We start from the raw sequence: 27219 nt of genomic DNA, 5'->3' as shown, positions 1-27219 counted from the left end.
ATACACACAAAAAATGCTATATAATATAATATAATACTTTCAATCCACTGGGCAATAAAAGCATTTGTAAAATAATGATTAAAAATGTAGGTCTCTTTTTTGTCTCACAATTCCTGAGAATATAAACTGATTATCAGCTCTTCTTAGTCACTTTTAAATTCACAGCTTTTAGCAGTCTTGAGTTTGGAAGTCACCCGGACAGTAGCAGCCACTGCACTAACAGCCAAGTCTGTGTAAAGCAGCGGGGGCAAAACAGCAGCAGCTCGGGCAGAGTCAACCGACATGCAGCAAACAAGACAAAATGAAGGGATGGAACAGGCGGCGGGGGGTTACTGACTGACGCATCCCACTTAGGGGGGGGGACCTACAGTGCTGACTGTGACTGAGCAGCATGGCATTACTGGGGTGGTAGTGGTATTTCACCGGCAGACTGCGGGCCCGGTACAGCCGGCTCTTGGCCACATCTCCTGGGCCTGAGATACTCAGTTGTGAGGGGTCGGCCCCGGGCCCTGGCCCCACGGGGAGCAGGCTTCCTTTACGGTTATTAACAAGAGGGATGTTGATTGTGCCCGGGTTGGCCAGGGGCTCCTGGGTGGGGTGCAGGGTGTTGGGAGGGAGTGCATTTGAGGTGATGGAGGTGGAAGTGCAGCCGGTGGTTTTAATTGATTGGTTTTGAAAAGATGGTCTAACTTCATCCATTACTGTCAAACAATGGAGAATAAAAAAATGTAAGCAAGTCAGTATTAATCCTAATAATTTAGTACTCAAAATATATTATTAAACTGAAATTAGCTATTTAAACTGTTAATTTTTCAACCTTTTTTTTTTATTCAAAAACTTCTATAAAAGATAAATTTGAATTTTACTGTGGGATTTTCATAAGCTAGTTCATGTTGGAAAATAAAAAAGTTTCAAACAACAGGTTCACTAACTTGACATAAATATGTAATAATTATTTAATCAACTGAAAAGGAATCAAACACTCCTGTTAAAGATGATACTTTTTCTAATTTCCGTTCTGACTATTCTCTAAAAAACCTAAACCCTTTTATTATTTTTAAAACTGGTGTTGAACCTTCATTTTTATTTTTAACATCTCTGATCTACTTGGCACATGCTCTAACTGAAATGTTCTCAGCGACATTTACTTTGCATTTGTGACAAACATGAATTAATCAGAAGCCTCTCTCAGTTGTGCTTCATTTTCTGGTAGAACAAAGCAGAGACACGACTTGGCTAAAGCCAGTCAAATCCAATCAGACACTGTGTCATTTCAAGCATAATGTGCAGCACAGTGCTCCTATTTCATCAAATAAAACTATCAGTAATAATTGATAATATTACTTGTTCAAAAATACTTTAACTCATGAAGCATTTATTGCGAACATTTTGGATTGTGTTGGTAAATGTGTTTAAATTCCAGTGCAAAAATGTAGTCATGCTATTTCTTAAACAGTCTCTTGTGACAACCCAATAAAGAGAATAAATACATTCACATACACCTGATGTGAACTGCAGCCATCTCACCAAACGTACATAGTCACACACACACACACACAGACAGAGGAATAGACTAGCGCACACAAAATTCAACAGACTGCAGAGTCAACCCATGTGTTCCTATGTAGACTGAAGGGGTCATGGTACGCTGCGGGAAGACAACAGAGGGAGATGAGTAAAATATCTGCTTCGAAAGTTGTCTGGGAGAGGCGGAGTCCTTTCCCCTCCTTTGGTGGAGGGGTGGTTGGTTGGTTGTTTGGAGGGAGAGAGCATGCTTGGGTGGCCCCGGGCGATAAACAGACGTTTATCCCAGCCGTCAGCTGCCTCCTTGATTTACAGGGCGCCACCGATAGCTCCTGGATTCATCTGGCCCTTGTCAAACACGTGCAGCGTTAGAGAGCACTCACCCGCCCTGGCAGGTCCTCTGTGCATCCTGAACAACCCAGACGGCAACTGTCCCTTCCTGAAATGCTAATCACATGACGGTACTGTCCTGCATGCAAGCCTTATCAGATTGCCATGACCCAACGTAAACTGGATGTTGAGGCAAAGGGTGAAAACAACTCAAATGTTTACTTTTGTATGTGAGCTAAGCTGGCTTTGCCTTTCCAGTGTTTGCTGCGTGAACGAGCTTTCTTCATCTGCATTGCAACTGCATGAAATGGCTTTTAAGGCCATGCATCGTTCAGATGTTCCAGTTCAAAATGAAACTGATATTATTGTATTCACAATTTCTTGCAAAGTCTTGCTGTAGATGCAGCCAGTATTTTAAAGAGGAACCAAAACAAAATGTCTAAAGATTTCACAAGCACAAAACATTTCATAGGTGTACCTTTAAAATGTTAGAGGTGACAAGTAACATTTCAAAACTAAACTTTAACCAGTAGAGTGAAAAGAATGCATTTCACAATTATTTCCCAAAGAATTACCTAAATTGCAATCAGCTTTGAATCGCACGCCAGCCTCTTTTTGACTCCCACTGTTCCCTGGTGTTGTAGCGCCATCTGCTGCTACATGCACCACAATACAAAAAGAATATTTCATGGAACTACATTGTATTATCAAACACAAATTATTTTTCAGGTACCCAAAAAAAAAACAAAAAAACAAAAACAGAAACTTCTTGAATTTCCTCTTAATGCTTAAATGATTTCATGACTAGTTATCAAAATGTTATCAAGTGTCCGAGTTAGACATTAGATTTAACACTAGTTAAACTGAGTTTACCTTCATTTCTACATTAAACACAAGACAACATCAGTATACTCTACAGGAATGAGGAACAAGAAAGGAAATAGACACAATAAACAAAGCATTGGCACTAGTTATGTTACATGATATAGTGAGGGGCCTACAGTCTACACACAGAGCTGGAGAAGAATGGAGAAGGACAGAGAAACACACTTACGTGATCTGACATATCCATTATACTTATATTTGGCTGAGGAGAATGCAAAGACAAGTGGCAGGTCACACAGAGGGAGAAAGGATGTAATGAAACAGACACATTAGGATATTGAGACATCAACATAAGAGCAGTGGATGGAAATGACATCAAATGTGACTATCACTAAGGACTATCAGTAAAAGGCACAAGAGCATAAACCAAAAATAAGATGTAAATAGTGAAAATAATTGTGATGATTTAATAAAAAGGCAGACAGGTGGATGAGATGAACTGTCCATTCTCAGTGTGAGGCATGCTTTTCAGGAATGTGTACTACACCTATAATGAGACATGATGACAATCTGAAGACTGCTTTCCTTACACTATTTTGCAGCTTTTTAGTTTTCTGAAATGAAATACTCTCACTTTCTATGTTTTGATTTCAGGTGATGAACACTGTGAGGTCTGTAGATAGAACAAAAGAAGCAGACAAAGACAACTACATACTGCAGTGCATGTTGACAACCGTGACAACAGACACTTGCTACTCAAAACAGCCAAGCTGACACACACTGCATGATCTTGTAGTCCAGATCTCTTGTACAAAAAAAAAAAAAGAAAAAAAGAAAAAATTAAAAGGGATTTCTCAAACAGAGGCTCAACGTCACTTTTAAAGGTTTGGCAGATACTTATACAAGGATTATTGATTATATAGGAATTTATTGGTGTTTGACCATAAAAGAGGAGGTGGCCTACTAAAGACTGGTACCAATACAAGTACTGGTTCAGTGGCCACTTGAGCCAAGCTCTAAGCTGCTGACACGCCCCAGTCTCTTCCAGCAGTAAAGGTCATGGTAAGGGCCCAGGGCTGGCCTATGACACAGATCCTCAAACAGGGAACCACAGTGGCCCTGGCATCTGTCTCTAGCAATCTGCCTGCGCTGCAGAGGCGGCAGACTAACTGGCTAGCATCTGGGGCATAGCATGGTTACATAGGACAGAGGGGGGGTGGGGGGGCACCAAGCCTGCCTGGTGGACAAGAGCTGTCAGGGCAAGTTCTGTGACAGACCAGCGGGGCTGGGAAAATGAAAATGCAAACATAATTTCTGTGTCAGGACAAATAAGGTCCCCAGCAATGAGATGCTGATACACACACATGCACAGGCACGGAGATAGAAGTGCATGCACACACACAGCCCAGAGGGTTGTGGTCTAGCCGAAAGCATCTTCTGAGCTCGGGGTCCCCTGCCCTTGTCCATAGGCCAGCTTTACCAAAGCACTGGCCTCTCCCTTATATAAACATTGTCACATGTAGCTTTTTTCACTGAGGGATGTTGGCTGACTGCAATAATGATCAGGTGGCAAAGAAAAACCATATGTGACTAATATATACATCGAAACAAACTTCAGAATAATTTGTAAGGTATTTAAAACCTATATTGTTGAAGAACATTTACACACCACTTAAGGGGGCACTATAATTTTATGGAATTTATGATTTTAACTATATTTCTGACTGCCAATAGGAAATAGAAATTCCTCCATTGTTCATCTGAGAAAGTTTCTCTATTTCACTGTGTGTGGTTAATGTCATGTCTTATTTTTTTTTTTATTTTTTTACTCCTGTAATTCAACATCTGACTAATTTGCAACAAAAGACTGCATCAATGAATTGAGTAATTGGTTCACAGATTGGTGTTTGTGCAAAGGTTCGTTTTATATTTCATTAAACACTCACTGAGCCCCTCGAGTTAGTGCATAATGAAGAGGCTATTTATTAAAATATGGCATCATTTAAGTTTATAAAGCAACACAGAGGTTTATGCTGATGTCACCATTAGAGTGGTTCCTGTCTCCCGCTGTGTATTTGTGCGGTCTAAATGCAACATGCATTTACACAGGGTGTATTAAATTAAAGAGCACTATCCAGGAAATCCATTATCCAAGTACTAGGGCCAGTTAAATGTGGCTCAGATGTACAAAAGCATGAAGTCATCATGGATAAAGATGTCTTATCCTCCCAGTCTGGTGGAAAAAAAATGGGGACTGGAAATTGGGAAAGGAAAACCAACAATCCCTGACTGACAAAGCCCAATGCACTACTTCACTAAACACACTCTGTTCAGACAAAGTCAGAGTCAAAAAGGGAAAGAAATCTAAGACAGAGAAGGCTTTCCTGAAATCCAACAGGGGCTGAAGGAGAAGTGAGATCAGTAACCATGTAATGGCCAGTAATTGGTATCGGGGGATATCAGCACTGGCTGAACTACAAGAGGCCAAGCCAAACTCATCATGGCTTGTTTGACACTAATCTAGGGTGAGTAGGCAGACGGTGGGAGAATGTTGAGAAGGAAATCAGATCTGTATGTCTGAACCTAAGGCTTTGATAGCTAGGCCTACTGCTGCCATGTCTAATTGACAGACAATTTAGTATTTCCGATCCGCTCAAAAGGAAAATGGAAAGGAGGGGGTATCTTCCAGGAGCTGTAGTCCTCTTACCTTAAATGTATCAAGCAAACATCCCTTTTTTGTAATTCTTATTTTGTGCTCCCCCCGCTTCCTCCTAATCCACCTACTTTCTCCTGATGTAAATACGTGTCATAGTCCGTTATAGACTTTAGTAGATTCACTTCTCAAGACAATTTCGACAAACATTGAAAAGCGCAGAGCATTTTATGCAGTAATACTCTGTGTTCTTCTCAAATAATTGCCTCAATGGTTACTTTCCTGAACTATTCTCCATAATAAAAACACATTTTAATATTGGTGCTGTTTCCCAGTTCAAAGTGTTGGCAAGACTAAGAAATTTCAACAACATTATAGTGAAACAGTTGTTCAGCAATGTTTAAATTAATGGTTAAAAAAAAAGTGAAATAGGACTTCTATTCCTCTCCCGAGGGGAGATGAATGCTTGTCTTATTTCACAAATACAAAGCCTATTTAACTTAAAAGTGTAGAAACTGAAAACAGTGTTAATCTGGGATTTCTAAATGCCATAAAAGTAAAAAAAAAAGAAAAAAGAAAAAAAAGACATAATTTAACAAATTATATTAAATTGCAATAGAAAACCTCGAGGATTAAAATAAATGCACCATTTTCGTAGAAACAGTCTTACCTTGGACATATGAAAACACATAAACACCAATGCTCCAAAAGGGATATTATCACACAACTGCATGACTGATGCAGCATGCCGTAGCCACGTCTAACACCTACAGTACTGTACAGTACAGCACCACAGAGGCACACCACCACTTACTCACCACACATATCACACTCACACAATTAAAAGTGTCAAATGAAAAGATAGATAGATAGATAGATAGATAGATAGAAGGATAGATAGATGAAAAACATTAAGTTACACATAAGCCACAGCTACAGCATCACGATAGACAGATCAGACCACGTAGACAACATCAAGGACACACACACGTACCTTTGCATGGTACAATACACATGGAGCACACACCACAGACATGTAACAGCATGTGTTGAGCGGTGTAACTTACAGGCACGTAAAGTGGTTGCGCAATCATGAACAGAGACAGAGGAAAGTGGGTAGGCCCTCTGAAGGGTGTCCATGTTACTATGTACACTGCCTGACATGCAAGAGCAGTCTTGCTCTGAACGGCCGCAATCAAAACAACATGCCAGTTTCATTCGTTTGTAGACGGACATCTTGGCTATAGTCATGTTTTGGGATGAGAGGAGAGGAAAATCAGCAGGTTAATGGCAAAAGGAGAAATATTCATCCAGGGGAAGTCGGAAGGTAACTTCATCAGAGAGTGCAAGCCTTAGCAACCTGCTCCCACAGACTTGAGCCTCAAATTAATTTAACACAGCACAAGTGCATTGGTTTATTTCAACTTTAAATTCAATTCATCTCACCCAATTGTCAAATTATTTTCCTTTTTACTATTGTCTTTTTAGAAAAAGCATCAAGAAAATGTTGTCATAGACTAATGCTGGTGATAGTACAACATACAATATCAGCCGTTATTTCTTCTTCGTGTTAATAATGTGGGAGGTCAAGCTGTGTGCTAAGGCTGTAACAGGTCAAAAGGCAAAAATATACCAGTGGGAAAGAGGGGTGAGGAGAAAGGGGAGAGGGAGGGAGGCATTCGGGGAAGAGAGGCATGAGTAATGTCATCAGCAGCAAACCTTATACAATGTTTCAAACATTTTTACATCCTCTATCCATTTGGCTAAAGGAGTGGATCACGTACCTGTATCCCATCATGCAGCTGTAGCGGCTCTGTCCAAGGCATCACACTATTCTACAGGCTAAACTGGCTGATTCATGCTAGATTCAGACCTGCAGTTTCACTGCTCTGCTCCCGAGGGGTAGCTTCACTCTAATGTGCATGATTAGTGTGAGTAGATAATGGCTTCATATTTTGTATACTTTTAATTTCTTACAAGCCTATCTGTTATTTTAAATAGAAAAATAAATAACACACTTCCTGTTAGTTCAGTGTTTCGAGTTTTCTTATTTTCATATTAACTATAATAGAATTTGGCTTTCTACATTTAAACATGGAATTTTTGTTGTGTGTGTTTTCAAGTTTGTTAATATCAAAGTTTGCTTCTGATTCTGATTAGTGGAGAAACACAATCAATGCTACTTGTTATAGAATGCAATGCTATCTTTAACTCATATTCTCAATATATCTTCAATTTCTGAGAAGCTATTAAATACCAAAGATACTGTAAGGTATCTATTTACTGTGTGTGCTTGTGCATGTTGTGTGAAGCTCTAAACCCCAAACAAAGCAGGAGTGAAAGTTCCCAGAGAAGCATCCTCTAGATCGCTGTGACTTTAGGCAGAAACAGTCCCTGGTCCCCATTCTCTCATTGCCAAGGTGGAAACAGAGAGCAGACTAACGTTGTCTGGCACCGTTACAGAGATGCTTTCAGCATCTTTGTGTTTGAGTCACATTGGAAAATAAGTTCCTGAATGAAGTCATATGTTACAGCCTCTGGTCGAGGAAAGAACAGGAAGCGCGGAATAGAGGCATCAGAGACTGTTGTATCCTATGGCATGCATATGTGCCTTATGAGCATGTAATAAGCATGCAAAAAAATTTAATTTTGGTCTCAGCAACAAGTGGGAGTACAGAGATAACTGTTCATGGTTGTGAAGCAGTTTTGAGGGCATGGCAGACAAGTGCAGCAAGGCTTTCAGTTCATGCTGAAATTTCTGAACTTCAGAGTTTTTGCTTGGGCATTTGGACCACAGTGTATGCTACAGTGTGGATTACTGACACATGGAGAGGGAGTGATGGATAACACACACAAAGACATACACACACACAGACAATGTCTTTGACTTCTGACTTCACAAATTCCCAGATTCTGGCCTAATATCATACGGTGTTTATTTCAGGGCATTCCAAATTGAAAATTCAACATGACGGCCGCCCTGATTAACTGTCTGCATGGGTCTGATCACCACTAACTATCTCCTATAATTCATGAAGGCACAACAAACTCAAACAGAAGCTATCAGGGCACCATGTTGAATGCAAAGGATGTCCCAAAGAAAGCACCATTCTGATAAATCCCCCTCAAGCTTCCTTATTCAACAAGAGTGCAAGGAAAAATGATACTGTTAGCGCAACAAACAACCAGTGCACAGTCGATTATTTCAACAGAAGCATAAAAGAGGAAAAGACATTTTTTTCTTTTTTTTGTTGGGATAGAACAAACAGTCCTCGCCAAACCCAGCTCTGGGGTATCTTGCAGACATAAAACATTAAGCACTGCAAAGAAACTCGGAATGATGAATATGTCAAACCCAGATTTTGATTAAATTTAATCTCCCTGTGCCCACAAACACACACATTTAGTCCTTGCATTTTTGCTGAACAGGTTCCAGGGGATTTGAGTTTCCTCTACAGACATCACCGTTTAAATAGTCATATTGACTCTGGCAGGGCACCACCATCTAGTGGATATCTAATGCTATGACAATTAATGCATTGTGTGGCTCGGGGATTTTCACCCAGTGCAGTGAGGTAAAAAAAAAAAAAAAAAAAAAAAAGGTGGGGGTGGGGGTGGCTGTCAAGATTTGATATGCACAAGACTGGTACAGTGACATTTAAATTGTGAAAGGAACTGACGACCTCTGAAACCTCCGGGCAAGAACCCAGGGTTTAGAGAGGGACTTAGATCACAGAGAACTGGGGCAAAGGGGAGGCCAGATTGTTTTGATTGTGTTTTGGCAACCTAGCTGGTTAGGATTTGCAAAACTTCCCACAAGGACATTTTCTGCTCTCTGAAAGTACAGCCACACACAAAACTTCCTTTGACAGAAAGCAGATCAATTTGAATCCCAGTGGTTCTTGTTCATTTTCTTCCTCGTGTGTTAGCACTTCTAAATCTCTGATTACTATATGACATCTCAGATTTTTATGACATCCCCTCTGTACTTTCTTGGAGCATGACACTATGAGGAGATTAATCACGGCTAATGACATAAGACTTGCGGCAGATTGGCTTTCCAATGCCAAATATGTGTTTGGTTTGATGATCATATAGTGAGGAAAAACTGAGAGCTCCTTGGCCACATTTAATTAAGTTACACTCCATTTAATCACTTCCAACTTGTCAGAGTGCAGGACGACTGGTCCAACGAGAAGGAGGACTGACGCTGGTGTAAGTTTAATTTCTGCTGTTTTAGTCTGGTCTGAGCACAGTGTAGAAATGAAAGGCAAGGAGAGGGATGCAGAAGCTACACTGGTACATGCAACATAGATACAGTGTACTATTTGCTGAAGAGGGTAAAAAAAAAAAACACTTGCACTGCACTCTGGGTAATAGGAAACCCATTTTCTTTTTACTCACAATAAATCACTACCAGTGAGTAGTTAAAATTAAGTGTTGTTTTCCAATGGCAGCAGGGGAGGAAATACATCAAAAGTGTGTCACTGGTTGTAAAGAAACATGAGAAAAACAATGAAAGATAACAAAACATGATAGAACAGAACATACTGTTGGACAGACTTCCATTGCAGAAATGGAACTGTCATATTTCTGAATGCAACTTTCTTGTTGGAAACTATTGTAAGAGCATAAAAAAATACCACCACGTCCATCACCGGACTCTGAAACATTAAGATTTTAGAAAGCAAACAGAATTAAACTGTTTATCTGAATGAAAATGTAGTTTGAAAGGCCTGTTGATTCCGCTGAGCTAGCAGAGCAAAGAAATGCCTGAATAATTGAGATGACACAGACAAAAGAAGGAAATGGTGTGTATCTCTTTTAAAACCGGGCTGTCTTTCTACTTCACTGCTAGCTGTAATTGCCTGTGACCTTTTGTGGAAATATGGGATATTCACCTGAATTACTTATCCAGTCACTAACATGTCTTGACAAGTGACTACTGCACATAGGTCAGGTTATTTCATGGACTGTCCCTGCAGTAATGGCAATGTTATGTCACCATAAAAACCAAGAACAAAACTATTCATGAGGCATTTTACTGGCCCATTGTTAACTAACACATTAAGGCTAACATGGGAGCTTTTGAAAAATTGCAATGGTAAACCAATAAACAAGGCCATGCCAACTAATCTTTAATAATGAGAGAGAAGCTCAATGTTCCACTTACTACTACCATTACTATATATTTTTTCCTTTTTTTGCCTGAATAGTCCATTCACTCCAGTCTGTTTCTTTGATAAAGTAGTGATCCAATGATTGAACCAAAATGGAAAACACATTTGTACAAAGCAACTACATTCAACTAAACAAATCAGGTTGATGATCATACTATAATGGATGTTATGAAAAATCAAATGGGACCTATATCAAACACTTCCCTTATAATACAGTGAGAAAAAAATACAGAATATTACCTTTAAAAACACAATGCTATGGTACAGAAGAATAACACAATGAGAGGTATAACATTAGTGTACAAGCTGGTTAAGCCTCAAGTATAATGAGACAGAGAGACCCACAGGTAGGTGTGGGAATGGGAGGAAGGGGAGAAGGTAGAGAGGGAAGGAGGAATTAATCGGACACAATAAAGGCATGCCTGTACTCACGTCGTTTGCAGCCACACTTCTTTATCCGCTTAGGGTCTGTGATGTCATCATGACAAGCTTTGCAGTAGAAAAATGCTCTAGAAGTGACACCATAACAATGTTTTAGCAATGTTTAAATGATCCAGCTGTCCATTTTAAACACCGAGTGACCAGCGCATCAGAACGGTCGGCTCACCTCTTCACTTCTTTGGCATCACTGGCGATAAAGAAGCCCAGCGTTCCCTCCTGCATCTTGACATGGTTGCCTGGGTTGATGAGGATGCTGGGTGATCAGAAAAATATAGACACGCAATGCTCATTAACTTCTGGACATCGCACTGCTCATGCACACAGCATTGCTAATCAAGAGGAATGTTACACACACTTGTTGAAGCCCCTAATTGAGTCGTATTGTGTCTGATGTTTCATCTTAAACACAAATGTGCTGCTTTAACTTTGGGTAATTTGCTGATGTGATACTCACACGGATGGGTACAATGTAGAACAATATGACTGAAATTGAATTAGTTTCTTTACACAATGGTATTGGATTGCCCCGAGAAGAGAAGGGGGATAGAGGCACAAGTAAAAGGACACAGGCTGAAAGAATTGAAATTGTGGCCATGAAGTGGTTTTTGGCCTCGGTTAGTATTGACAGAGGGATGCAAGGGAATGAACAGCTCTTTTTCTTCTCGACACTCTGTTCAGTAACTCTACTATATCATATTGGATTATCATAAAGCGAAAATTATTTGAATATATGTCACACAGAGTCAAAACTGGGTTCATGATTATATCATGAAAAATAAAATGTATTATGGCGTGCTGAAGAACAGCCGCACTAAAAAATAAATATCACAGGATGTGTTATTTAAAGTATTTTTGTTAGTGAGATTGAGAGTTTAATGGCCTGTAAGCGCTGTAAGCGAACGGCTGTATCATTCCCCATTAATTAGACTGAGACACAGAGTAGACACCACACACGCATACTGTTTCTGCTCTCACACACTCACACACTCACACACACACCCTGGTCATTAATGGTTACCTGTGGGCAACAATCATCAATGATGTGAGTGTGAACTAAGAAATCAAAACACTGAACATCTTTAAGGGTCACACTCTTTTAAAATACGAGCCCAGATGAAAGCTCAGGAACTTTTTCATTATTTTCTTCTTCTTTTTTTCTAATTTTGGATATTTCAAGCTAAAATTTTTATTGATTTGTGATGATTGTACTCATTTGGCTCACAGGACGTCTTTCCCACAAGCCTAATTTAGATCTTTGTAATTTCAAGAACAACTGCGCGGTATTTAATCTTGAAGTTGTGTAGACTCAGAGCAAAAGTGAATTCATGCATCTCAGTAAACATCTATCACACTACATCTTTCCTCTGGGCTCTGGAAAAGGTTACACTGGAGAACATAAACAAAAATATTAAGGGAGCGATTGAATCCATAGACATATCAGGATGTGATCAAATTGCAACGGTCATGCAGATCAGCGCTTTCTTTCCACACTGCAAGAAGTAAATTAGTATCTAACATTCACTCAGATTGAATGGCCCCCAGAGAAATAAACAGGAATTACGCCTGGCATGCTCTTGAGTCAACAATAAATAAAAGAAATAGATCAAATCAAGACAGTTCCACAAACATTGCTGCCCAAATCTGAGATTTTGCAGGTGTATCTATCCAAGGCATTTTTCTTCAGTCGTGCACAAACTGGTGAGTCGAAACTTAAAAAGCATCAGAACCTCATATTATGAGCAACAACGCAAGCATCAAACACTTTATGTGGTAGTGTCATAGCATGCAGTTACCAAACAGCATGAAAAGGACAATAATCAAACAGAAGGGCATAGCCACTGGAGTACAGGTGTAAGGACAGGTACGTAGATGCAGACGGTTGCAGTAACTTCTGTGCAGTTGGATTGTTTCTCAAACACCAAACTGACAGGAAGTGACCTCACTTAAGAACATCTACTCGAGAGACATACGAGCGTGACTGTACAGAGTGGCTGAGAGACACACACACACACACACACACACACAGTCTCTCTCAAGGTGATCACACACACAGACACACAGTCACACACACATACACAGATGGATATACATTTAGCACTGAGAACATGAGAGGGTGATGGAATGCAAAAGTGAAATGTGGGGCACTTTTATAGCCTAGAGTTATTAAATCTCCATTTGGATAAACTTAATGCTATCCAAATTCCACTGATCCATGCCTTTCCTATTGTGTGAGATGAAAAAAGAAAACAAAGGCTAGAGAGGTGTCACTGCTATAATATGACCATGGAAAAAAAAGGCATGCTATTGTATCTGCCTGCAGCAATGGCAGATAATCAGCCACTTTATTTCAGGATTAAATTCAAGATGTAGAGCAACAGATTATCAGTGTTTATGAACATCACATCTGAGGTCTAAGTTCTGTGTATAAAAACTCTTTTTCTGATCCTGAGTGGAAGAACCATGAAGTACTGTTCTGGTGATGATTTCAAAAACACAATGAGTGGGATAATTATCTTTGCAAGGTAACATTCAGTGCAGTAACAACTGAGCAACACTGAAAAAAAAAAAACTGAAAGTGAGAGAAATAAACTAAGCGAAGGACTGGTAAAAGACAAAACTGAAAAGATCAAAAGATAAGAGGTAGATATGGAACGGGTGAGAATTTGGCCTTTGTACACCGACAACAGCAAAGACAAAGAAACAGCACTTCTACAAACATGTCCAATTTATCTATCCTCCCTTTGCCTGCAAAGAAGTTAGTGCATTAAGCACAAGGGACACCAGAAAAAAGAAAAAGTTTGAAAAAGAGGCCTGTGATATAGTGTTTGGAAAAATATCCTTAGGGAAACTCCCAAAGTCAGAAGCTTTAAAGTGCTGGAGATTGGATGGAACTTTGGAAGTAAGATAAGGTAGAGGGCATACCGCTTTCGGCTTCTGCAAACAACAAGAAAAAAATCTCAAATCAAACAGTTATCATGAACAGAGAGAGGAAGAGGAGAATATGACTATTTCTATTGCTCTTTGGGTGATTGTTATAGGTTTGCCTGGCATGCTTGTCCAATGTTGAGGTCCTTGCACCTAAAAAAGTATTATTTACTAAAGAAAAAAATGTTCTAATTAAAACAAACTGGCTATTTGGTATATTAAAAAAAGAAAAAAAAAGACAAAATGAAAAAACATGCCTTTGAGTTGTATCATCAAAATCGTGAAAAAGTATAGCAGTATTTGATTATAGTAATTTTCAATAACTTAAGTAACTTGAAGTTAGAATTAAAAAAGAGCTTATCGCAATAAAAGTCTAAAGATCAAATGTAGTCTGGGGATATTCTCCTTCACGAGATAATTAAGTTTGCTATATAATCTTTCCAGTACACAGAAACATCTGAGACAGGTGAATGGAGAAGGGTAGGCAGGATTTGGCAATTGACATTACTGAAAGGTAGTACTTCATGTTGTTACTGGTGGTAAGAGTGACACTGATGTGGAGTTAGTGGTCATAATACAGACTGAATAGGGACAGAACAGAATTAAGTTATTAAGGAGACACATGACATGATATTATAAAGTGGAGAGAATTGGTTATTTGTGTGTGAATTAGCACACTGTAACTGAAGTTAAAAAAAAAAAAAACAAAAACAGAGACACACAAAAAAACAAAAAACAAAAAACAAAACAATTCCAAAATTCACATTGTTCCAGTGTGGTCACGTATAAGTTGTCTGAAAGTACATTTAGATTTTAGCCGTATTGATGTTTATTCCCCCACACCTGCAAAGTTTGATTAAATGCTAGCCATGGGAATATGTAGTTACCTTACATAAGACCATTCAGCTGCGTTCTGAGTAGAATTTTTTTTATTCAATCAGTAAAATTTTCAAATCAAAATTTATGGAAACTTAAGAGAAATAAGTGATAGTGATTGCATACAATTTTTTTATGCACGACTGGATTTGAATTTAAACTTCCATCAAGCTAAAAACAGGTTACAATAAAGAATAAACATTCTTGAGTATTTAATATTATTATTACAACAGAACTGTAACACTACCTTTTAAGCAGGGCACAAAGGAATGCGCTCTCTGCGTGCTTTGTGCGTTTCCTGTAATCATTAATTCTATACAACACTGAATATTGTGTGGTGTAATTTTGGTAAAAAAAAATAACCTCACAATTACAATTTCTTAAGGTAACTCATATTGACATGATGCCAGATCAGTCAATCAATCACCAAATTAATGTAATCAAAAATGTGATATGACAGCTGTGATGGGAGCTGCAAAGAGGACTTAGGGAAAAATATTAGATACTTTTTAGAAGTAACCAGCAGTTCACTGTTAAAACAACTGTTACAAGCTGCTCATAATGGAAGAAAGTTGCAATATACAAACCTGCTCTCTCTCTGCTCAGACTTGTACTCTATGGCAATAAGCAGCAGCTTCAGCTTCACATAGCACAGCCTGAAAAACATGTGCAGGCATTAGAGGAGAGCTGGATGGAAGCAGACAACTGATGTGTTGAAACAACTTTTAAATTCTAACATCTGTAAGGCCCAGTTTTTTTTTTATTTGTCTTTGTATTTCTTCACTTCAGAATTGTTAGAAACCTACCTTTGACAGTGGACTTGCTGAGTGGTGGAATGTGATACTTACTCACAGACAGTAGGAAAGGAGAGGCCCACAAAGGCACTGGACAAATACTCTGTGTACATCTCATTAGCTACTCCTTCAAGGTAATACTTCTGCCATGTGTCCTCCTCAATCTGACAAAGAACAAGCACGGAAATGTCACGTGTAGATTTAAAAAAAAAAAAAAAAAAAGGGAAAAGTATTTTACTTTTAATCCAAGCAGTCCAATGTGGTCTGCAGATGTTTCCACACACAACATCAGCCTGCTCATTATAAGCTGATCCATCATCTTTATGACATGAAAACAGATCTTTGATAGAAGAAAGCACCTCTTCAAATTTAAGCCACAGAAACACTGAACAGATCCCATATGAAATGTCAGAGTAAAATATGATGTGCCAGGATGACTGAAAGCACTCTAATAAAAGCCTTTCCCTGGACAGAGATGTCAAAACTTCCCCAGAAATAAGCTGTATCTGATGGATCTGGTCCTTCTATCAGCACAGAACCTACTGTATCGATTCACATTCCCCTCACCTTCAACGTCAGAATAAATCATCTCACCTACAAAAATGCAATGTTGGAACACATTCATCCACATTACTTGAGACTGTTCAGAAGGAGTGACTGAGACAAGGCAAGTTAATCTTGTCCTCTGCGTTACCTCAATGAAGGACCTCATGGAGAATAGGTTGGCTAGCATTGTGGACAGGCCCTGAGCCAGGCAGCTCTGGGCAATGAAGCCTGCCTTCAGCTCGGCCAGGCAGATAGCATCGTCACCCTCCTTCCAGTTCCAGCTAGGAATGTTCAGCAGATGGGCCTTGATCGCACGACAGACAGAGGCCACAAAGCACAGACACTCAGCGTCAATGATTCATAGCTCTTAAAGGTATAGTTGAAAAATTTGGGGGTTATGTGCTTTCTCATGGGGAGTTAAGATTAAATGAGAAGATTGAAAGTTTGCGCCAGAAGACAGTTAGTTGAACACAAAGTCTGGAAAGCAGGGTTAGGGTGTTAAAGTTTGTTCCGCCCTTGAATATTGTTCCCCTCCCTAAAACTATCCCTCTATTTTTGCTTTAGGTTCGTGTTTGGAGTAATTATTGTACAGTATATTCCCTAATATTGTGCCCTCAAAAATGAATACAATCAAAAGTATGCATCTCTAATTTTAAGTATCTCAACAGCAATCCCACAATGCTATACACATTTAGCATTGTGTTGTCACAGCTGTCAGTGAACACAGCAACATGACAATGAAATATCAATCTCCTGACCAGTATTGAGTAAGCTATGGGCGTTATTACACAGGGAGAAGTGAATGAGTGAACAAAGGGAGACAGACCAGAATATACATCCTGTAAAAGAAAATTGTTGCGCTGAGTGTAGTAAGAATAAGAAGTTGCATTCCCATGGAGATCTTTTCCTATTCTGTCTGCTTAGAAATGGATTTTACAGCAAAATATTTACTAGGATTCACCCTTGTTGGACTGACAGTTTCTTTAAAGACGGTTAATGTTTACAGAGAAACCCTACAGCATTTGGTTGAGGGATGAGTGGACCTATTTAATCACAGGACAGCAAAACATATTTTACCTTGTTATGATATTGTAGCATCTGCGTGATTATTCGGATCTTGGGATGGTAGTTCTTAATTGAAATGACCCTGGAAGAAAAACAGACACATTTAACACTGAATAAATAATCCTACTGATGTGAAAGTCCAGGTGACACAATACCTCATGATGTTGGAGGCATCTTCAGCATCGGGATCTGCACAGTATTTATTGGCCAGTATTAAGCAGGCATCTGCTGACTCGATCTGCGGATAAAGGACCAAAGAAAAACTTATTAACATTACAGTACAAGATGGGGCCAATAAATCCGCACTGACTGCATAACTTTTCCTTTGAATTAAAAAAAATAAATAGATAAATCAGTGGGTTTAAATCTGTATTAATACAATTACTCATAATATAAATATGCCACAACCATTCCTCCTTCTCCTTTTGTCTTTTATGTCTTTATGATTAAGAAATAAAAATAATAGACATCCATTATCATATATCATATATATTAAATATATAGATTAAATATAAAAGGAGAAAACTGGTTACTGGTTTAGTATGTGGAATTTGGCTCTTGTCAGATTTTATCTCTGACTTTTGTGTTTTCAGGGCGCCACCTGGCATCCTGCCACCAACTTCACCTACTGTACCTTCACACGGGCCAGATCGTGAGGGTTGAGAACAGATCCCTGGTAGAACTCTACTTGGGTAAAATGGCGTTTGAACAAGGCTTCCAGCTCAAGATTAGGGGAAATACTATTACGTAAAGAAAAGAGAAGAGGAGTCAGGACATGTATGAATACCTCAATGCACCATTGCAGGTCAACTGTGCATTGTTTCAAGCTTTGTGTTCAGTGCTAACCTACACATGGTGGGGAAAGAGAAGTTAACTTACTTATGGAGAAAAACAATTTCTACATTGACATCATCCCTGTCCTTGTGTAGGAAGTCTTTGAGGAAGTTGGAGACACTTTCGAGGGTAATATGACCACAGACCACAATATGCCTGGAAGGGGGGAAGAAATCATCTTGAGTGGGCAACATAAATCACTCCAGACACTGGCATGTCTCCCAAAGATAATCAGTCAAACCAAAGCACTCTAACATCTGACTTTTAAAAAAAATCTAAATACATGTCAAGAAATGTTGTTTCAAAGCAAACAAGTAACTGAATTATACCATAAATGTGAACATTTTCCCCAATGTAATGAAAGTGGTTAAATTCTGCACGACAAGTGCAATCAAACACTCAACTCTGAACCACTTTAGAAAATCTAAGATATAATCACACAGCCCACAGTGGTTGCGTTGTCATCCGTTCTCAATATAAAAACTACCCCTTCAGCCAAACCACCCATTCGTGAGCTGAATGGATGTTGACAAAGACATGTACATCAATATGCTTGTGCTTTTATACAGAACATTACTAAAAACTTTCAAAGTGATTTGGAGGCCCGCAGTTGACACAAACTCTAAACAGGACCTTGAGAGTATTTGACGGGTCCCTGGCAGGATTCTGCAGTGCATTAAAAGCTGAAAGAGCTGTCAGATGGTGCACAAGACTGATTACAACACAAAGGAAATAAGTGGTTAGATTAGAATGATTTCTGAGGTTTGACATTGCGTGTCCCTGTTTGTCCTCTGACTGCACTGTAGGCCAAAGTGATCGAGTTCAAAGGTTTTTCAAAGTTACATCAACTATGAGGCTCTTTCGATAAGCTTTTAATAAGACACAGGGTGTTTGGATGCTTACTGTCCAAAACGTAATAAAGTCTAAACTGCTTCAAAATTAAAACTTGTGGTACAGTTTTAATGTACCAGAGTTGAGAGGAGTCACTTAAAAGTTGGAGGTCTTATTTAGTCTTTTAATACTACTGTAGCATTGTTATATCTAAACGGAGCCGTATATGCTGTTGCTGTTATTAAAAACTGAAAAATAACACTAAAAGCACTTTTAAGTATCAGTATTCATCTGCACCGTAAGTACCAGTATCGTTGTTATGATAGGTAATTTAATCCCACTAATCTAATGAATTTAAGGCACTCTGCGGTATATGCGTCATTTGCACTGTGGTAAAATGAACTACCCTTCTGGACTTTAAGTGAAATGTCACCGAGCCTTAGTGCCAAACCCCTAAGTGAGAAATCCAAACATGCGCCATACGATCCAGCCCTTATATTGTCATGGATTAGTGTGGACACTCAGGAGACACCCTAATTACCCCACAGAGGCCTGTAAAGCAATCTGTGTCATGACAATGGCCTTATCCACAACTTCACAGCTTGTGCCAAGAGACAGTGGAACCACTTTGGTTTTGAGTGCTGGGGCACTGGACAGCTTTACACTTAACACTATAGATATTATGTTACGTTCTCCTAAAATAAAAAAATTAAAATTAGTAAAAAAAAAAATACTGTGGTCCCATTTGCTCACTGTTCAAGTTCTTATCATCAAACTAGATTTGTGATGATAGGTTTACCTCAATCCGTTATCACGCGGTTTTGCTTTGTTTTTTACAAGAAAGAAGCTCTACCTAGCATATTAATCTTTAACTGTTGACGTCTAAAATTGTATGGAACTGAACTGGAATCTGACTCAGTTTGGCAGGTTTATGGGAAACAGTGATATTTATGTTAGATGAGAACCAAAGTCCAGATCACTGAGTGTTCTCCTGTCCAGTACCAGATGGACTGGGTAGGGCTGAACTGAAGTGGAGCTGGCGAAGTAATGTGACAGACATATTGAGGGAATGGCAGTTTGTGTGGATGTTGTAGCACGTAATGGTCTTCACAGATGTCGCCTCTGTCCTTTAAGCAAATCTAATGAGCGGCCGTGATTGCATGGCTGGCCAGAGTTAAGCAAATGGCCATGTGGTTTTACATGATGATGAGCTGAGATGTTTGTGGGCAGCCAGCAGTTATTTGGCACAAGATGTCCCTCATTTCATGAGATGAAAAACATCAGTCATGTTTTCCTATTCTCAGCATCCCGATGCCCTTCTCCAAGGGTAGGAGTAATATACAGATTTATAAGGCATATTATTTGGCTCGTGTGGGATTAGCATTTGGTTATGAATGTCAGATACACACACAAGGGCCCAACCCTGAATCTGTAAATACATGTACACAGGTAAACACATGTGCAGATGCGGTGCCGTCTTTCCCTTGGAGTATGCCATTTATCAGTTCTTCCTTACATATTAAACTTGATCAAACCAATAATTAGAGCCTCCATATGTAAGCAGTTGGCCTGTCTCTGCCAAGTCTTCTGTGTGCCAAGAGTGGCATCAAATCCAATACTGGGATCATTGGCCAGTTAAACAGGATAAAGGAAATCATAGATAATTTCAGCATTAATAATTGCTTCATATACAAAATACCTTCCCTCTGATCAACCTGATTTTACAATACAGCCTACACTGATGTAATAACTAGAAACCTGAAGGAAAACAAAAATACAAGTATTTATTAGATTCTAATAAGAAAGCCAAGCCTGACACCCTGAAAAAAAAAAAAGCAAAACAAACAAACAAACAAAAAAAAAAAAAGAAAAGAAAATATAAACAAAAAAGTGGCACACAATCACAGAAAATGCAAAGGTGTATTACAGAGCGTGCACACAACATGCAGTCAGGGAACATCCCAGGATGTCACTGGGGAGGCACAGAATACAAAACTGAACAAACACAAAGAGCTCAAACATCAGCAGCAGAGATCAGTCACTTAATACTGCTCTAATCCTTACGTCACTGATGAAACGTTCTTCAATTTTCTGCATGAATCCTCGTCAAAATGTTGCAATTTACAAATTAGATTTTAACTTTTTGGATTATCTTTGTGTCAACGATGTCACATATAATCATTGCAAGCTAAACAAAATTAAAGTGTGTACAATTAGTTTATAGTGCACTTTGTCTTTACAGTTCAATATTATCTAGAGTCTCCGTAAGCACAAAGTGCATGTGTTCCTGCCTGATAGCGTGGGAGTCTGCGTCTGCATGCCTCAAGTTGCAAGCCCTCACAGATGACTTTCAAAGGTGCATGTCAGAGTTCAGCCAGGGTTGAAGCCAGTTTCCATGCCAACCCTTCTGTTGAAACTGGGGCTAATGGATACCATAGAGCCATAATGGAAACCACAGAGACCTGAGTGTAGTGTGGGTGCCAAAAGAATGTAACACTTATCATTATTATCTCAATATACACAAGCTAAGAGCTGTCACTGTGCTCATGGGTGTAGTCTGCACTGCAGTACTATGAGCAACACTAGCATGAGAGTAATCAATATGAATCCAATGTGACTTGCCAATAACCCTAAAGTCCTCTTTTAAATGACAGCAGAGACGAAATAAGAGTTACACTTAAAAGACCTCACAATGTCCCATGACCTCATTGTGTGTTAGCTCTGTAATCAGTCGGATACTTGTAATCTCCTGGCAGATTTTCGTCTGTTGACAGCAGAGAAACACAAACACACTGAACCTCGCTGTCAAACTTAAACTCAGATGACAAACCTGTTTTGTGTCAGGTTTTATCCATGTAAATATAAGATACATACAAATCTAAATGCAAATGGCCTGGTGCCACTCTAACCCCATGTGGTTGTGGGGTTTTGGGAGTGTTCTCGACATTATATATCTAAAAGAGAGATAGAACAGCTCTGTCGAAGGAGAAAATTAAGTGTTTGAAAGAAGCTATCCTCACTTTTGACAAGGGTTTCTCTCAACACCCATCTGTGAGTCTGGGGTGAGGTCACTGGCCAAACATAGCATTTCATCAATCTTGTCCCAGTGACAGGCAAACATTATTAAACAAAGCCCTTCTTCTAATGCCTCATTCTACTGCTGAATCCCTAGAATCCACCCTGTTGAAATCGATGGAAGCAAGATTGGAAAAGGGAAACAGAGCAAGAAAAAGAAGACAGAATAAGAATGGCTGCTAAGTTCCACAGAAGAAAGGGGAAGAAGGAAAAAAAATAGTCTATCTTGCCTGTTCTGAACACACAACATTTGGATTAAAATAAATCTTTGTGCTGAATATCAGTAAGGTTTGAGCCATAAGGGAAGGAGAGCAATACTGCACAATAAGTACTGTGGTACTCTTGTACAAACAATAAAATGACCACAGCGTCACATGTACTTCACAATGTACTGGAACCTCGCTTATGAGAGGCAGATTACACATATACATAAATAACAGGAGCCTCTGGAGACAAACTCCACCACCACATAAAGACGAGAACCAGGCGAGCACCAAGAACCAAGCAGGGAAAGCAAGCAAAAAGCAATTGAGAGCCTCCAATGGGATTGAGGCATCCAGCATTCAGGGTGTGGGAGCTGACTGAAGATCAGGGCCAGAGTCATGTCAAGCATTGATGATGCGATGGGCTAGCGGTGACAGACGACAGATGGCTTTTTCATAAAGTTGGCAAACAATGAAAAAGCTACAAGACAGCAGGTTGTAATAGAAAGCATGCCAGAGGGATGCAGGTTACGAAAAGTCAATCCATAAAACATGCAAAACGAACTCAAGTAAAATGAAACAAGAAAAGAAATTGTATCCTGCAATGGTCATTGAGATTGATGATGCTTAAAAAGACCACCAATAATAATGCACTTGCAGATATCTGAATCATTCTAATTTCTTGTGGAAAAAATCCTAAATGTGGATAGTAGGGGTTTCATGACTTTTTTTTTTTATTGATTAATATCCTGAATCATCCTTATAGGCAAGACTGGACTACTAAGATGTGAATAGGAATCAGAAATATAGCAATACATTACGCACAGATACAATGCTAAGAAGAATCCACATGTAAGTGTACAGCATGTCTAAATGTAGTAGTCATGAAAGCTCTATTTTCCAAAGTAAATTAAAGCGCAGCACAGGATGTTTCAAGGACGAAGAAAGAAAATGAACAGCACACAAATGACTTCAGGAAGCTCTGAGTGAAGGACAGATAGAGACAGATATAGAGGAGTGTAGAAGAAGAAAAAGAGAAGGACAGACAGAGAGAGGAAGAGAGTGAGAGAGAGTAAAGGGGTATGGACGTGTGTCCTAATGGCCAAGGTCTCCAGTCACGCAGTGTGACTTGATGCTATAATGTAACTTTACTATTCTAAAAAGTCAAGTCAGCTAGCCCCCAAAAACTATAAAATGTGAAGGGGGTGCACTTGAGTCACACAACCACACCTGGTCTGGATTTGAACTTACTTTCTGCCTCGTGTCGAGTTATAACTCCCTCCGTATTTCTTCCGATTAAGGATGAGAGCAGCAATTTCTGGCACGTAGCGAGCAAACATGGCCTACATGCATGGAACAGAAAAAAGAAAAAGGCATGCAGAGAGGGTTCTACCGCACACAGAAAAACAGCAGAACCATCTGGAATACTTACTTTCTCCCATTAACCGCACTATAGGAACCACCATATTTCTTGCGGTTTCCTATTAACTCTATGATTTCAGGGACGTAGCTGGCAAACATGGCCTAAGGAGAAGATAAAAGACAGAAGAAGAGACTAAAAAAGAGACTACTACGCTGTTGGATGGGTGGTGGGGAAATTGGTGCGTGAATCCAGATTTCTGAGGGGAGAAAAATATTACTTTGGAAATAAAGTTGCTTTTTTTGTTTTGTTTTTTCTGTCATTGCATGTAGTGACTCGCTGAACTCGTATACCAAAATCAATCTTGTTTTTGCTGTTGAGGGGAAAAAAAAAACAGCCCCAGTTTTCAAAGTTATAAAGGATTGGGAACAGATTTTGTCAGTGGGCAAGAATTTTGTCACAGCTGATTGATAGCCAATCTGTGATAGCAGCCAAAACCTTTATCTTTACCAGAGGTCTTGAATCTGAGGGTGGTTAGAATAAAAACCTATGTGCCATGTTTTGTCCAACAAACACAGATGATGTGGCAGGTTGATTTGAATAGGCCCACCTGATGGTCCACAGCTGCAAAACGCATTAAGACTCATTTGTTGGGCTGGAAAATGAGCTGGATGCATTTTGCAAATTTTCAGTCATTTATCATAAGAGAGATGGTGTTAAAGTCTACTAGCTAACAATGGGATACTGACTGACACTCACGTGGGCTTACAGCTACAATAAGAAACAAAGACATGCTTTGCCCTTGTAAATACGCACTTAAATCATGCTTGCAAAGTTTACCTATACATTACCATGTGAAATGACGTTGGTTTGAAATGATGCCGGGATTTAAAGTATCTCCAGCCTTGAGTCATTACTCGGCCACTGCTGCTGATAGGAAGCAGCTTGAGGTACGAGCCTAAAGACTTCCAGAGCTTTCAACGCAGAGGAAAGCACACAACCTATCACCATGGCCACAGCACAGTACACATTAACACAGCTGCAGGTCATCAGTGCATATGGATAGCTGGCCAAATGCGGAATATACTAAGTGTGATTTGGCCAGATCCTCCATTTTCTTTTTTTTTTTGGTAAAAGCAGATGGAGGAAGCAAGGTCTTTGGTGTGCGCGTGTGTGTGTGTGTGTGTGTGTGTGTGTGTGTGTGTGTGTGTGTGTGTGTGTTCGTATATTAGTCCCCACAGGTGTGCGCACGCATGCATGCTTGTGCGTAAGTTGCTATACTAGTTGCAGCCCAACAGGACGCTAGATCAGGAGAATTTATGAGGGAGGGAGTGGGAGGCTGTTGTTGCTATGGTAACAGTCAGGATGGCCTAAGCCTCATCTCTCTGCCCCTGTGTTTGTTGGAATTTTGGGAAGAGACACGGGAGGAAGGGTGTCCTGAAACCGCAACTGCTTTTAAGAGAACAGTAACAACATTATCAGACAAAAGCTTATACTCTAATCAACAAATACAGGAATGACACATGAGGGGAGAGGACCAGGGAGCACATAGAACTGTAACTACAGTAGACAAGATACAGTAGGCTAAACAGAAGGATACGGCTATTCTGTGACAAAGAAATGATTCGTAATGATACAGGCAACACAGTTCTAACATTTTATAGCTCTGCGATACGACATGATACAATGCACATATATCAAAATATTAAATTCACTTGTTTTTTGTCATCATAAAATATTTTTTCTATCATTGTGAGTGAAAGACGGGAACGAGCAGGACATTAGGAAGGGATAAGGGGAATAAAAGGGAAAAAAAAAAAGCTAGATTTTACCAAACCACCAAGGATGAAGAAGACCATAAACAGGCGGCCCAAGGTGGTTTTTGCATAGACGTCCCCATAGCCCACTGTAGACATAGTCACCATCAGCAAGTAGACACATTCCCAGTAGGAAAGTGACTGGGAATTTTGGAAGTTTTCCCAAGGATCCCCTGAGTTTTCCACCTAATTTATAAATCAAAGAGGGAGGAAGGGATAATTAGACATGATTCCAATCACCAAATTGTAAACAAGATCTTGCATGAAAAAACTACTTCGTCATATTTGATTAAATCCAGCTATTAGTACTCATGCAATCATCTAGGGTTCAGTTGTATATTATTTATTGAGTGATCTTAGGCTGCCACCTAGTGGTTCAAACTGTTTAATGCTTTATACGTAGTTGAGGAGGGCTGCAAACCCAGTAATCATAGTTATTTTTAATATTTTAAAATATCTATCCATCTGTATTTATCTATCAAGATGGATGGATAGATGCAGATAGATTTAGATAAAATTTGGGATATTCCTCTCCTTTTGACAAGTGTTCAACTCATTCAAATTATACTATTAATAACAGCAGGTGTCACAGTTGTCTTGTATCAGTCACTTTGCCATTCTTACTGGCTCATTAATCACCGACCTTAGATCTGTCCACTCACCAAATGTATGAATCCAGCAGCTGTGAGCCATGTGCTTATGAAGATGGAGCACAGGTTCACCAACTTAATGGAATTACTAGGCACAAAAAAGCAAGCACAAAACTCTTAGAGACTTACAAACCACAATGACATGAAACAACAGTACATGAAAACAATGAGCAGGACCAAGAACCACTTACACCCAAGGTGACTGAGATGCAATTTCAATAGATTGCAGTCGTTGCAATTAAAATGATTTGGGAAAATACAATTAATATAGTATAAATTATGAAAATGGTCAGTAAAGCTAATGACACAAAAAGGGACAGAAATCTTTAACTCAACTTCCAATGACACTCATGCTGATATGTTTAACTTTTACAGTTGTGATATGCTATTGTTTGTATCGTGATCTGTTTCTGTCCATGTTTTTCTGTAGTTTCTTTCACACCATAAACCACACTATCACCAAAAATATATTTATGATATCTCATAAAATATGGTTAATGGTTAATGACATCCTGACACACACAGTACTTAAGGGTTTAAATCAGCCACTTTACATTAAATTAGATTTTGGCGGGGTAGCCAATGTGAGCTGCTTCCTGTGAATGAGGTTTCTGTATTCTGCTGAATTCTTACCTTGTTTTCAAGATATTCAAAAACTGTAAAATTTCTGAGAACTGTATTAATCTTAGGGCTCTCAGGAATCTTAAACCTGTGAGAGAGAGAGACAGAGGGAGAGAGAAAGAGAGGGAGAGAGAGATTAAATACAAATGCAAACAAATATGTATAGAACAAGTGATGGCAACTTGTGTGTGATTAAACAAGTGATGAATGAATTTTGCACATTCATTCATTTCTATATACGTCTAGAACATCTGTACAATGACAGAAGGGACATGTAAGAGTGTCTGCTGAGTGTAAACAACATGTATGAGTAGTTCAGTAAAACAGAAGAGTTCAAATGCTTTTCAATGTCACAAGCACAGCACAGCACCATACTGTGCCAAATGTAGTTCAGAAGACACAAGAGGATGATACACTTTACACAAGAAGTGTTGGAATTTAGGCATTCAAAAAGTTAGGAGGAACATAATGTGGCCTACTTCACATGAGCCTGAGTCTGCATCCAAAACCAGTTCACTCAGGGATTACAGAACAATGCAACACCTGCCCCATTGTCTTTTTACATAACACGACTGATCCTGTTGGAATGTGAGTGCGTGTGTCTGCCTATTTCCGAAAATTACTCCCTACTGAGACGATTTCTACGATCAGTTCACTATCTGCAAATAT

At 39.3% G+C, this 27219-nt stretch overlaps 1 protein-coding gene across 9 annotated transcripts in view; it reads right to left on the bottom strand.

Annotated features, from left to right (window-relative positions):
* The window catches only part of kcnma1a (potassium large conductance calcium-activated channel, subfamily M, alpha member 1a), a 119376-nt gene that overhangs the window by 22252 nt on the left and 69905 nt on the right, over positions 1 to 27219 (bottom strand). For 3 of the 9 annotated variants that reach the window (XM_029521286.1, XM_029521292.1, XM_029521293.1), the window contains 14 exons: positions 26563 to 26638; positions 25942 to 26017; positions 25295 to 25465; positions 23535 to 23626; positions 18039 to 18149; positions 17794 to 17899; positions 17315 to 17397; positions 17172 to 17241; positions 16243 to 16398; positions 15603 to 15712; positions 15342 to 15410; positions 13876 to 13887; positions 11120 to 11206; positions 10945 to 11021 (listed from right to left, as the gene is read on the bottom strand). In XM_029521286.1, the coding sequence (XP_029377146.1) occupies positions 10945 to 11021; positions 11120 to 11206; positions 13876 to 13887; positions 15342 to 15410; positions 15603 to 15712; positions 16243 to 16398; positions 17172 to 17241; positions 17315 to 17397; positions 17794 to 17899; positions 18039 to 18149; positions 23535 to 23626; positions 25295 to 25465; positions 25942 to 26017; positions 26563 to 26638 (1296 nt within the window). Of the gene's footprint in view, positions 1 to 6399; positions 6574 to 9736; positions 9746 to 10944; positions 11022 to 11119; positions 11207 to 13875; positions 13888 to 15341; positions 15411 to 15602; positions 15713 to 16242; positions 16399 to 17171; positions 17242 to 17314; positions 17398 to 17793; positions 17900 to 18038; positions 18150 to 23534; positions 23627 to 25294; positions 25466 to 25941; positions 26018 to 26562; positions 26639 to 27219 lie in introns of all 9 variants that reach the window. The other 6 variants (XM_029521289.1, XM_029521288.1, XM_029521287.1 and 3 more) reach the window with 4 other exon arrangements.

The sequence above is a fragment of the Echeneis naucrates genome, chromosome 15 (genome assembly GCF_900963305.1).
Source record: "Echeneis naucrates chromosome 15, fEcheNa1.1, whole genome shotgun sequence".
Lineage (NCBI taxonomy): Eukaryota > Metazoa > Chordata > Actinopteri > Carangiformes > Echeneidae > Echeneis > Echeneis naucrates.
Note: the sequence above shows the minus strand (reverse complement) of the source record. Positions and strands in the feature narration are given on the sequence as shown.